Source organism: Phoenix dactylifera, chromosome 11 (genome assembly GCF_051530095.1).
Source record: "Phoenix dactylifera cultivar Ajwa chromosome 11, Ajwa_hap1_PhDact_Kaust_v1.1, whole genome shotgun sequence".
Taxonomy (NCBI): Eukaryota; Viridiplantae; Streptophyta; class Magnoliopsida; order Arecales; family Arecaceae; genus Phoenix; species Phoenix dactylifera.
The window spans coordinates 24,685,406-24,698,754 of record NC_143200.1 but is presented as its reverse complement, the minus strand read 5'-3'; the positions used below and the strand labels follow the sequence as shown (position 1 = coordinate 24,698,754).

Here is a 13,349-nt window from a genome sequence, read left to right as displayed (position 1 = left end):
TTATTAGTTGAAAGGGCTAGATATTTGTCGGAAATTCTGTCAAAGGGCATAAGGAAATGAAAGCCTAATACATCTGGCAAGCTTGTTCAAGTTTAAATATAAAAAAGAAAAAACTTCACCATGCATATGAGAGTTTTGCAGATCAACTGGGTATGACTAGAGTTCTAAGGAAAACAATTTGAAGAATACTATTGATGTTTAGAACTTTAGGACGTATGAGTTAAACACCATAAAGGATTAATCAAATTGGTTAGATACCCTCATATTATGGTAGGCCTCCAGACCAACTCCCAACTTCAAAGTAGATCATATTATAATCAACAGCCCAGTAGAAAAATTGATGTCATGGAGTGAACTAATTTGGAACTATTAAGTGATAATGATCCAAATATGACTAGTATACGACTAGTTTAAACTGCTGAAGAAGCACTTTCATTAGTGACAAAAATTCACATTCATAATCATATCGAAGAAAACGGGAAATACGGGGAGAGTAATGAGTCAAAATGTACTATGAGAATAGAACTAATATACATTTATAAAAAAGCTATATATTGAAGTACATTAATGGATTCAGTTGGTTCTTCTGAACTATTTCAAAAATACTTACAAAAGTTAAACAAGATTCTGCTCTGATGCTTCTGTCACCTCTGCTACTTGGAGCTCAGAGGCAAATTTAGTTTATATCAAGTCAAAAGCATGCACCACTACCATCAAAATACTAGAGCATCCTGGATTTCACACCGCCTAGAACCAGAAGAATGACATGATCAGTACATGATAATTCAATGGAAAAGCAAAAAATAATTATTTAATTAGTGTAATGACTATTGTAATGCCAGATGAATAAATATCACATGTCGGTTTTGAGTATCTATGTTGTAATGACCCAAAACCTCACCCAAAAAAACTAGTCAAAGGGTATTATTACCTAGGTTCCCTGACCTTATATAAGTACCCAAGATCTCTCCAACATATATTTGATGTGGGGCTAAACACACACCCGCATGTGTCCTCATATACTCTCCCTATTTAAGCTTGCGTATCTTCGCCAAACTAAGAGTCCAATCTCAAATACAAGTGATCAGTTTGTGGTCAGCCCCAAAAGGGCCCACGCTACAGTATCCCTCATACACATAGATTGTGGACCGGATTTGCTCTGATACCATTTATAATGAACCCAAAAATAAACTTTGTCTTCGCAAAGTATGAAAACCGAGTTTGAAGGCCTTTATTCACTTGAGTACCAGCTCTCTCTCTCCATGAAGCTGATTGGAAGAGAGAAAGGGCACAGCTATACCCCTAGCATCCTCCATGGTTAAAGGGACAAACTCCAATTTTTTCTACTCTGTGAGACATATTGGATTAGACTTGTGGAATCTGACATGTACTAGCTGTGCACCGTAAAAAAATCCATCTTGGCACACAACTGATGTGGGACTAAACACATGCCTGTATGGGTCTTTACATATACACTACTCTAGATTCAAATTTTCAAACATAAAAAGCATATATATATATATATATATATATATATAACGCTAATGCCAAAATCCAAGTCAACATTCAATTTGATAGTTTATACTATTCGTTGCTATCTACATAGCCTATAACATGACTTAATGAATGTTCAAGATATTGAAAGGCCAACCATAGAGTAAAACAATTCATTTGTTTTGATTTGAAAATTATTTTATTTTGAAACCACATTTTACATATGTGAGAAAGTCCCCAAAAATTTAGACTAGAACATTTTTCAAATTTGGGCAACGGATATCATGATGGAAGGCATATATCAATAGATTTCAAAATTTCAACATACATTCTAGCACTAGACTGTAACCATGTGCTAATATACAAGGTGAGCAATATGATGCCCATCAAGCCACCTAGAGCATCCTAGCTCCCAAAAGGCACAGTTTCATGTTGTAAGACAACAGGTATATTGTGGTTTTATTTATTTATTTATTTTTGTTGGGGAGGGGAGGGGAGGGGAGGGGGTTGGGGGTGGGGGTGGGGGGGGAGGGTTTGAGCGCTAGAGTAAAAATTAGGAATAATATATAACAAAAACATGAATAAAATCATGCATAGCATTGCACTGTTTATTCATTTAATGTTTAAATAAAAGGTAGATCACTTCTCAGTATGATTGAAAAGGTGTATGAGGTTATCTGTAGATTTTTCTTAAATGAATTCAGAATTACCAATTCAGTCAACATCCATTCATGTCATATCAGACAGCTTCAAATGCAAAATTCTCTTGCTTAAGTTGATACGGAAGATGCTGTGTTCCGTATACCCTAGAATGTACCTGGAGTGGCTAAAAGCTGGAATTTTAGGTGAACTGTTGAGATCAAAATGGGAATGTTGGCATCAAATCCAAACCCAGCTGCCACAACCACCCCACCCCCTCCCCCAAAAAAAACCACCACAAAGGACCTAGTTCGTGGCCATTCTAGGTACATCCACTAACAATGTAGAATGTTTTTCATGACAAACAATAGTAGTTGAAATAAGTTTGAAAATTGGGCCTCCTATAAAAGCCCATTTGATGTATGACCACTCACGTACATCTATCAAACACTGAAAATGTTAGAAGAGAAGGTTGCCCAAATGCTTTTGCAGCAGAGCACTGCCTATAGTTAATACTAAATTTCCAAATAGTATGCATGATTCATGTTGCACGTTTTTTCAGGGATATGAGGCTTAAATACATGCTTGAATTTTGCTCAAAAGACATGCCAATTGGAAAATTCACTTTTGAATTATATCCTCTAACATGCATAAACACAGGAACTGCTCAAGCTCAGTATGGGTAAGAGTTACTTAAAAAAAAAAGAGTAAAAACAATTTTTCAGGAAGATACAGCTTTGCACACCTCCGCAGATGCTGAATGGATCACTTCTCTCTCAGCATCTAAATGGCTGCTCAATCTCCTAGAGACAAGAAAGAAATGCATAAATGCATAAGCCACTGGAAATACAAAACTAATCACAGAGAGAGAGAGAGAGAGGAAAAGGTTCCACAAAGTCACCTTGGCTTCTCAGACTTTGTAAAATGTTTGGACATTATTGAAGCCTGCATTGAGATTCCAAATGAAGGTCAATGTTGTGAGTTCCTTGTAATAAAAACGTTTTGTGCTCAGGGTTCAAAGAAATGGAGGTCTAACGGAAAGAAACATCTTGTGTTTCAAATACACAAGCTCTTAAAATATCCGAGATGTGCTTAATCTTACAAACAAATTCATTTACAGAGGAAAGAGATCCTGAGTTACCTAAAAGATCATATGTTAACGACACTTACCTATTAATTACTGGAGAGGCTTGCATTTACTATTTCATGAAAAATAAAGAAATATATAACTGAGATGGTGCAATTTGTGCACAACCAGAATCATGTGTACATAAATGTTACATACAAATAACTGCACACTGCAAATGAAAACCTACTAATCTATTTTATTGCTTCTATCATGAATACCCCAATAGAGATAATTAAACCCAACAGCACATTGGAGCCTGCCAGAGTTCAGTATATCTCTGCTATTCACCTGTATACTCTAAAAAGAGCATCACTCACACACTTTCCAGAAATAAATAACATGTATTCCTTCATTCATTGCTCGACTGAAAAAGTTTTTATTATTGTGTTGGTTCTTAGATAACTGTCGTAAGTCCCTGCCACACACTCACAGTAAAGGGAAAAGATAACAGAAGGGGGGAACCCACCTGCATTTTTACCATTACCATGTCCAGCAAAAGTGAGTGATCAGTGATATGTTTATTCAAGCTTCAAAAATCAAATGGAAAAGATATCTAAAAAGAACTAAAAATATTTAGCAGTACTAGCATTCAGGTAATTATGATGCATGTTTCATAAAGAAAGTAGATTAGATTAAAAAAATAATAAATAATATTATATAAATAAATAAATAATAAATTAAAAATCAAATTACAACAGAAGATAGAGTTAGGAGATGGACAAAGTTGTTAGAGAGGGAGATAGAAATACGGTGAAATAAGTTTATTATAGTAGTTAGGATAGAGAGAGGAATTTGAGGCTTAGAAAGATACCATCATATGCGAGAAGATGCACGAGAGAGAATTTAAAATAATTTTATGCACATTTTTGTTTACAAAAGTACCCATCTTGATGATTGTTATATAATTTAGTTTTTTTTTGTAAATCATTCATGGGCAAATCTGAAAGACCCAAAGAACCCCACTATGCTCCTTTTAATATAGTATACTATGCTCATCTACATGCAGACTAACTTTTAAAGGATCAGCAGTCATGCAGACTAGCATTGGGCACATGTAACACATATGGTTTATTCGCAATGAAGGAGAATTCAGTCAATGGTTGTGATTCCAGCAATCATGATTGTTTACAGTATATCTTAAACAAGTATACTCCCATTCTATTTACAATAACACAATCATTTAATGATGTAAAAAACAATATTTATTAGAGAGTGAATATGGAGAGGTGAATTTGGAGTTACCCAGAAGTGAGACCCACAGACTCACCAGCTTCTAAATAAGGTGCAAGCTCTCACGCATAAAAACCTAGTCATGCTAGCCTTTTGCATTACATACAATCTTGATTAATTTCAACCAAAACAAGCATAAATTGATTAAGATGTCGAGATGTACAAACCCAAATCAACAAACTACTTCTATCATCAAGACTGAATTATGAAATAAGAAATAAAACCAATTTTCAAAAATAGTAACTTAAACCTGCTCTTGAATGATACTCCTAGCTTCAACAAGTTGAGCTTCAAGTTCAAGCTCTCTCTCGGTTGCTTCAGAGGTCACCTCTGCTCCTTTTTGTGCATCTTGAAGTTGTATCATCCGTGCCTATTCCAAGAAATATCATGATGATAATGATGATGTTGGATGATGAAAGTTGAAGCAATCCAGACAGAAAGGATCAAAAGAAGATAATCATTAAGCTCTTAGCTCCAAGCCAATGGAAACCACCTTTATTGAAGCCATCTTAGTTCGCAAGCTCTCTTCTATTTGATCTCTGGCCATGTGGAAAGGTAGATCAAAGACATCCTGGCAGTAACAATTACATGCTTAATTAGAAATACCTAATCTAAAAGAAAAACAACAATCAGTTAAAAGAATCCCCCCATTCCCCAAAACCCAAAAAAGAAATTCCTGCTCTCCTTGAGTTCGATGTTTAGCAATTAAAACCATACCGTCCTGCTACCTAAGGGAGACTGAGGAGACCCTGCCTCTTGTTTTTCATTGACAGCAGTTTGTTGGGACAACCCATTTGGAGCATTTAAAAAGTCCCGCATATCCACCTAAAGAAGCAAAAAGGATTGGCAAAACAATTCATTTAAACTTTGCTTGAATTAAGATCAACACAGCTTGCAATTATTAAAAAATAGCATATTAAGAATCAGAATTGACACCATATGATCTTCCAGTGGCTTCTATGATAATTTGTTAGAAAAGAAGCTTATGTCTAAACAGAAGATGGGTAGAAGAAGCCATATCTAACTTCTTTGGAAAAAGAAGGTTATAATCAATTAAGATGATCATTTAATGATATAGACAACATTATTCTTCAAAAGAAATCAGAAAGGGAAGCAAACAAACAAGAGATGAAACCTATGAAGCATGGACAAGGATATGGGACACAGATATGACATGACACAATTGAACCAATACAATACGTTTCGGAGAAATAGAACCGAGAATAGCTGGGATACAGAAATAAATAAATAAGTATTTTTAAATATTCGAAAAAGCATCATAAAGCTTACTGGGTTATCATATAACATAAAGCATAATTATTTATCATAATAACACAGTACCATGCTCCATACAACAATAAACTCTAGAGTTAACCCTCCATCATGCCCATTAGAAGGTCAACATTCATCAAAAAGAAAAAAAGGGGAAAATGTCCTCAGCAGTTGCACCAATACAACAAATCTTGGAGAAATAGAATATAATAATAGCTGATTATACAGCAATATATAAATATATATTTATATATATGTACAAAGGCATCCATAAAGCATAATGTTATCATAATAACATAGTCCGACATAAAGCATAATGTTATCATAATAACATAGTCTGATACCCCATACAACAATATCGACTCTAGGGTTAACCCTCCATCATGCCCATTACTAGAAGGCCAACATTCATGAAAAAGAAAAAATGGGAAAATCTTCTTCATACCAGTGGTTTCAAGAAGTATCCCAGGCATATTTAGGAATTGTTTGGATTATTTTCCATTTTTGATTAAAAAAATAAACCAAGTATTGTACATGTATCCTAACTTCACCTGAACAAGTATCAAAATCTGATACATAGAAAATATGAACACAGCATGCAATTTAAATCATCCATTTGTCAACTTGTAGATTAGAAGCAATTCTTTTGTGAACCGCCAGGACAAACTAAAACCAAAAAAAAAAAAAAGAAAGAAGAAAAGACAGGATCCAAATTTCTCTAGTAACGGTTCCCTAATCAAACCATAAAACCGTTTCATTTACTAATGAACAGCACAAGGGGAACCATTAACACGCTACTTTTTTTAAACACTCCCAAAATTCAGGCAAGAATCTCCAAGATTAACAATATGATCTTTCCATATAATGAAGAGTGCCACCATTGAGGGGGAGAAAACATCTTCAAAGCACTTCAAAACACCTTTGAACAATGAGATAGGAAAATATCTTACTCGAGCTTTTCAACTAAAATGGCCATAAGACGTGAAGACATTCCTATCAGATCACCGAAGAAAACAAAGTAAACCATGAATTTGTCTTGGCCCAATAAGATTCAGATTAGAGTGCATGAAAATGGTTTACAAGTATCGGACAGTCACTTAATGTGCCTAAACAAATATCTAACTATGAAAGATATCGCTGGACAAACTATCAGAGGGCCAGCTAATTCCTTGAGAAGCGTCAAATTCTTGCATCATATAAAAGCAATCATGAATTTCTTGAGAAGAATCAAACAAGAAATCCTCATTCAATTTAATCAGAATGGCAAAATCAAAAAGGCATCAGATGATTATACAAGATGATGCATTATGCAAAATATTCTAAATGTCACAAACTTTTATAATGAATTATCTCTCAGCTCGTGGTCATGAAAGCCAACTTCCTGCTTCATTCCATAGTTGATTAGTTCACTGACATCTGTTCAAAAGAGTGCAGTTCTCATTTACCTAATACCGTATATTTTCGCGTCAAGAATTGTCAATGGTAAACCAGTTTCTTGGAGCATTATTTCAAGGCATGATGCCACATCAATAAGACCAAGCAGCCAAAACCAACTTACAAACCATGAATGAGATGGGAAAAAGGGCATCTCCAACATCAAAACATTCTGAAAGCACATGCAGGCTTACATAGATCATCCATCAAGACTCTATTAATGTCATTTAACATATGAGGGAAGTCTAGAGAAGCTCTACCTCTGATCCTGCTATTCAATTTATTCCAAGGCATCATGTGAACAGAAGACTACAGGAGAAAAACATAGAAATGGAAGCAAGCCCCATAATGAGATATCTTCATATCTGACCTTTATAATGACAATATCTCTACCATGAGAATCCAAAACATGCTTGAGGATCTACAACCTTAGTTCCTAGAACTGAAAAGATAACCTACAACATTTGTCCTTTTTGTCTTCCATAGAGAACTGTAAAAATAAGACCAACTGTTTTACAACAAAACCAATATAATGATCTCACTACTCCTTTACAGTATTAACTATTTCTGGCTTACACTGCGCAAAAGGTAGTTGTCTTCCATTTGCCACTCCGTCCAAAAAATGCTTGTTTTACAAGATACACCTTGATCGCACAAGAAATATTTTTTTTTAAAAAAAAGAATTATGTGCATTAATGGAAATTATGGGGATTGGATCAACACGTGTAGTTCTTAACTCCAAATGTTACCAACTTGCAACCAATATTTAAAAAGCAGAAAGCAACAGATAAATATACTGAGTATAAAAATAAACTAAATGTATGAGAAAAGAACATGAACCACAGGAGACCTTATGCTAGAAAATAGATTAGGATGTCAAGTTAGTTCCCAAAATAAAAAGTATTTCCCCTCATGCAGTTTATTCTATGTAAGATACATGAACCCAAAGTAAACAACTTTTTTAGGTTTCTAGAGGAAAATATAAAAAGCTCGAGCAATGACAAATGAAGGCCAATTCAGATTCTTGGATTTCATTAGGCCATTCCAAAATATACCTTTCTCTTGGGGGCAGCAGTGCATTAAAATGGCCTTCTTTTCTAATGCCTCAACCATTTACAGCTGTGACAGATTTCTATAAATAAAGAACTAAAGCTAAACTTATAGTAAAATAAGGATCACAAAGATCCCTTGGACTTCATAGGCAAGAATAATATGTTGTAACCATCTTTCCTTCTCTTGAAAGTAACACCATAGAAAAGCCTTCTTTTTTAGTGACTCAACCATCTGCAGCAGTTGAGGTATGGCAGCAATGGCATACAGTCATAATTGGCAGTTGCCAACAAGAAGCAAGGCATCCTCCCACCCAGACTTATAGAACTTTTAAAATTCAAATATTATCTGCAAAATACACTTGTTGCTATAGGGCAGGGCGTTAGATAAACTCAGCAAAGTTAAATATTTAAGGTAAATTTCAGAACAATGCCTTTACGAGATTGGGGAGGAAAAAAAGTATGAAAGAAAGCAGGCAATAGAAATTCAATTTTGCTCAAGAGATATTGAAAGAATAACATGTTTCCAAATTCTTGAGTCTTGACATCATAAATAAAAAAAACAGTGGCATAAATATCTAATTTTTCATGACCTTTAATTTAAAAAAAACAAAGTACAAAACATAGCCTATCACTCAACAAAATATCAGTATAATAAATTAATTGTCTAAAAAATAACCTTCCACTAAAAGCATTTTTTGGGGATAACCAGAGAGTTCCATCTCAATATACCCCTAGATCAATCATATCAAAGATATGTTTATACAACAGCAAACAAGTAAAGACAAAAGATAATAAAAAAACTCTTAACAGCTTACTATTACATGTTCCTACCTGCATAGAACGTAGTAAAGCCCGCAAATCAGCATTCTCTGACATCAGCTCTTGCTTCTTTACTTCATATGCATCAACCTATTGGCACCATGTAAGACATGAAGGAAGTAAAAAACCACAAGCATCAATTCACTGAGTTGAACATTTTTCCTACAATCATTTTATAGAAATCACTGTCCGCCTTCTTTCCGTTCCACGTTCCACGCTGACGCCCTTCTTTCTGTTGCCATTAACAATAAGCCCCATCAAATGGAAATAATCTTAATTGTCTGAAGCATCAAAAAGCTGTACCAGGTGCAAAGGTAGAATTGAAAAACAAAAAGGCTTTAAAAAATGTGATGCGAAGCGCATGAGGATTGGTGCAATCCAATTTGATATGGAGAATTTTAGAAGGTATGTGTTTATGCATGTAGTTGGCTTGTTAGAACTATAAATTGATAAAAACAACTTTAGAAAACCTGCAGTAAGTTCATTATTTCCATCCCTGACCGAGATTCCTTCTTTTTCTCCATTAACACTTGGTTTAGCCTCTCCTGCAAAACAACAGATTGATACCTCCAGTTATTTTGTAAACGCATTTGGGCATGTTCCCTTATGTGATTAATGAAAACTTTTGCCAAAATGAATATCTCATTATATAAACCATACACCATAGCAGTAGCATTACCTGCAGTTTTATATATTCCTTCTCTTTTTTCTTCATTTCATGTATTTGTTGCGTGCGCACTTGCTTTTCAAGGAAAATTAATGAAGCAGGAGTAATGAATTTTGAGGGAAAGAAAATAAGATGATGATGAAGAAGAAGAAAGAGTATTTCCCGGAAAGGAGAAGGCACAGAGTCACAATGAGAAGATATTTCTCACCTGATTACCAATGACCATTCTCTGAAATTCATCACGTTCCTGCTGCAGCTTTTCAAGTTGAGCCTTCAGAGCTGCAGTATGTTTAGCCTCCTGATAACAATAAAAGAGTTGCAAAGACTGAGTGATCCATTATCATTTAAAGAAGTGATCCATGGAGGAAATGCAATGAACCAACCATTCGGGTTAAAGTGGCTAGCTCTCGATCTTTTGCAGCTAATTGTGACTCAAGCCTTTCAACCTTGGCCTCTAATCTTGATATATCTGACTGCAATCTATAATAATACAACAGCACTCTCATCAAAAATTGTGCCTTCTGTCATTAGCTCAAAATGGCAACATGGAGCCCCTAACATAGATGTGAGATTATCCAATTTCAGTTATGATTAAGTAAACTAATCCAATTTAAGAAGCTCCTAACAGAGGTGTTCATATGGACTATTTCTGCTTTGGCACTAAATTTGGTGACTTGGACTAGTGGAAAGATCTTGAAGATCCACTGGGCACAAAATGATAACCCTCATGACTAATAGTAACATATAAATCTCTTACCACCCAAAGAAAGTTTTCATATTGAAAACCAGCCTCAAAAATTCTATATTAACATAGCATATGAAAATTCCCAAACTGAACAGGTCAACCGATCATGGATATGCATTTACTTGGGTAGATATCGTGATAATATCTTTCATTGCTTGCATCAACTTTCTGTAGTGGTGAGAAAAAGGTAGCATCTTGAAGGGATTGTGAGGAGACATGGTAAAATCATGCTGGTGCGCAACTAGTTGAGGTGTAATTATAGATCATGTCACCGAAATATGCAATTTATAAATCTATATAAGTTATCATAAATAAGAAAGATGGGAAATTCAGTACACAACTGTTCATGGTTCGGAAATAGACAGTTGACCAGCAAAACATGCACCTCATAAATATAAAAGATGGAAAATTCAGTACACAACTGTTCATGGTTCAGAAATAGACAGTTGACCAGCAAAACATGCACCATGATCCTCTTGGCAGATCAGTACTAGACTAATAGTCATCTCACATAAACAGTATCAGTATTTAAATTGGGATGACAAACCACTGGGAAGCACGAACTTGATAATTATTGATAAATGACCGATAAATGACCAGACATTAAGATACCCAAACATAATGCAATGTAACCAATGCAAAAAACCCTAAAATCATCTCCGATCATGTACGTTTGTATATATATCAACTTAAACTTGTCAAACTCTGACCTACATTAATAGACCAATTCACATAACAACTCCTCTCTGTTTTGCGAAAGACAATATGCTAAGTTCTCTTTGCAACGACTGAAAATTCCATTCAGTGCCACAGATCGCTCCAAATTCTAGTAAGTATGATAACGTAACGGTTGGATTTAAACTCTGCTTACATATACAAAGTTAATTGGAATAACATTATTGGATCCCCATAAATTAAGGCACTAAGAAAGATCAAATTGATAAATAAAAAAAAATTCACCTCTGCCTGTGCTCATTCGATGACTCCCTAAACTCAATGTCGCGCTGCCTTTGTTGAAGCAGAGAATAGATGCAATTGCATGTCCTTGCGATCGAAACCTACCACCAAGAAAGTAAAAATAAAAACAAGAAAACTGGACGAAAAAACCGATTAATATACGAGAATAAAGAAAGACAGTCGGATCAAGAGGACGCACGGGATCAGCAGCAAAGAGATCGAGGGAGTCGGGGAATCCGAAGGTCACCAGCGTCTGGTTAAGGTACTTGGCGCAATGCTCCAGGTTCCCAGCGTCGGCAAAGGCGTATTCCCTGCAAAATCGAATTAAAACCCTAGAAAACGGACACTGGGTTCAGGAACATGGATCGAACGGCCCAAGGCCGCTCGAGAGGGAAGATCTCCTCACCCGATCCCGAACGGCGGCCCCCCAGATACCTGCATTGGAGTATAATTGAGCCCAGACACCGATCGAAGAGAAGAAGAGGAAAGGGAATTCGAAAGGGGAACGATAGAGAGAGTGGAGAGAGTTACTCCAGGGTCGAACTCGGACTGAATCGCGGACATCTTGGAACTCGGAAGCTTCTTCGTACGGCGAACAACGGCGAAGTCCACCCGGTTACACTGCGATCCGTCAGAGGAGCTGTCCGGAAATTTGAACGGGGGTTTATGAAGGCCGGGGCCGGAGCCCGAGGGGAAACTTATACATCATCCGTTGCTAACGTGCGCCAGCTTGTGATGTACGCTAGGGGTGCCAATCTTGTTTACTCTTGCATATATAAATTTCTATGCGTTAGAAAACATCTGTCCGTTACTATGAGAAAGTTAACGGCAGATATCACATTAGCATAACTACTGTATGCGGACAAATGCTGAAAAGATTCTGCTTGGGGGCGCTGGGGACAGTAATCGGACGGTCCAAATGGCGGTTGGATCTTTTCGTTGGGGGGACGGTCCGTTGCCTTCAAAATAAAGCGGTTAAAATTAACAGGTAGTCCCAATCGTGGCCTAGGATTCGCTTCCGCAGGCCGGCCAAAATCCGACGATTTTTCGAATTTTAAACAAGTAGCAGCCGGCTCGAATTCAGTTAGCGGGTCGGGTCTAGAGATACCACTAACCCTTCCGCGAATCCCTTTTCTTTTCTTTTCTTTTTTTTCTTAAGTTGGTAACTCATACCACACGGATACGAACACACCCAATAAAATTAGAGAACAAAATATCACGAAATGCCCTAGGCAGCTTCCCTTTCCTCTTTTTTTTGCTTATCCAACCTCTCTGGAAAGAGAATTATGAGGGAGATCGGAATCAAGTGCACGTCTTGGTTGCTTCGCAGAAATATGTTACCGATGTATTCTAATATGATAACCTCGCTCGACGTCCATTCATGGCTTCGCTGCCTCTGTATCGGCGCCGCTCCTATCTTCGAGGTATTCCTCTTTTTTTATCCCACTTATACTCTCTGCATAATATATAATATCAATATTAATGTTATTTTCAATATTCATATTATATTTAAAATATTAATACTATTGGATAAAACATACAATAACAAACTAAGGATAGTTTTGTCATTTTAAAAAATAAAAAATAAAAAAACGAAAATTACGTTGCTCCCTTTTTGTTTTTTCATTAAATAGATTTCTGATGGGAGGCAAAATAAATCGTCCTGCTCTAGCGTAGAACCACCCAATTCCTATCGAGCAGATCTTAGAGCTGAGCAAGTCAGGCCTCAGTCCCGCTAAAAGCGAGACTGACCTCGAACCCTGCCGAAGGCTGAGCCGACCTTGACCAAAGATCAGGCCGACCTCAACCCCCGCCAAAGGCCGAGCCAACCTCCCCAAGCACATGCCGCGGTGCTGGCTACGCCATGACATGCCAACCAAGGACCATGCTTTGTTGCCCCAGCTATGCTTG

At 36.5% G+C, this 13,349-nt stretch overlaps 1 protein-coding gene across 2 annotated transcripts; it reads right to left on the bottom strand.

Annotated features, from left to right (window-relative positions):
* Positions 1–514: 514 nt before the first annotated feature.
* On the bottom strand, positions 515–12,125 carry LOC103707085 (uncharacterized). 2 transcript variants are annotated; one of them, XM_008791444.5, is made up of 16 exons: positions 11,970–12,125; positions 11,845–11,873; positions 11,638–11,749; positions 11,442–11,539; positions 10,120–10,216; positions 9,945–10,034; positions 9,749–9,811; positions 9,540–9,614; positions 9,236–9,301; positions 9,082–9,159; positions 5,210–5,317; positions 4,986–5,063; positions 4,743–4,862; positions 3,035–3,078; positions 2,879–2,936; positions 515–747 (listed from the first exon to the last, which is right to left on the bottom strand). In XM_008791444.5, the coding sequence occupies exons 1-16, from the start codon at positions 12,000–12,002 to the stop codon at positions 739–741; spliced, it is 1,158 nt and encodes a 385-aa protein (XP_008789666.2). In that variant the 5' UTR covers positions 12,003–12,125; the 3' UTR covers positions 515–738. The 2 variants fall into 2 exon arrangements, with proteins under 2 accessions (XP_008789666.2, XP_088563510.2); XM_088707384.2 differs by lacking the exons at positions 515–747; positions 2,879–2,936 and having other exon boundaries at positions 3,031–3,078.
* Between the last annotated feature and the right edge of the window lie 1,224 nt (positions 12,126–13,349).

Coding starts and splice junctions, on each gene's coding strand:
- LOC103707085 (XM_008791444.5), bottom strand. CDS start 12,002: ATGTCCGCGATTCAGTCCGAGTTCGACCCTGGA. Junction 9,812..9,944: donor GAATGGTCATTGGTAATCAG/GTGAGAAATATC, acceptor TTCCTTGAAAAG/CAAGTGCGCACGCAACAAAT. Junction 5,064..5,209: donor CTCCCTTAGGTAGCAGGACG/GTATGGTTTTAA, acceptor TGTTACTGCCAG/GATGTCTTTGATCTACCTTT.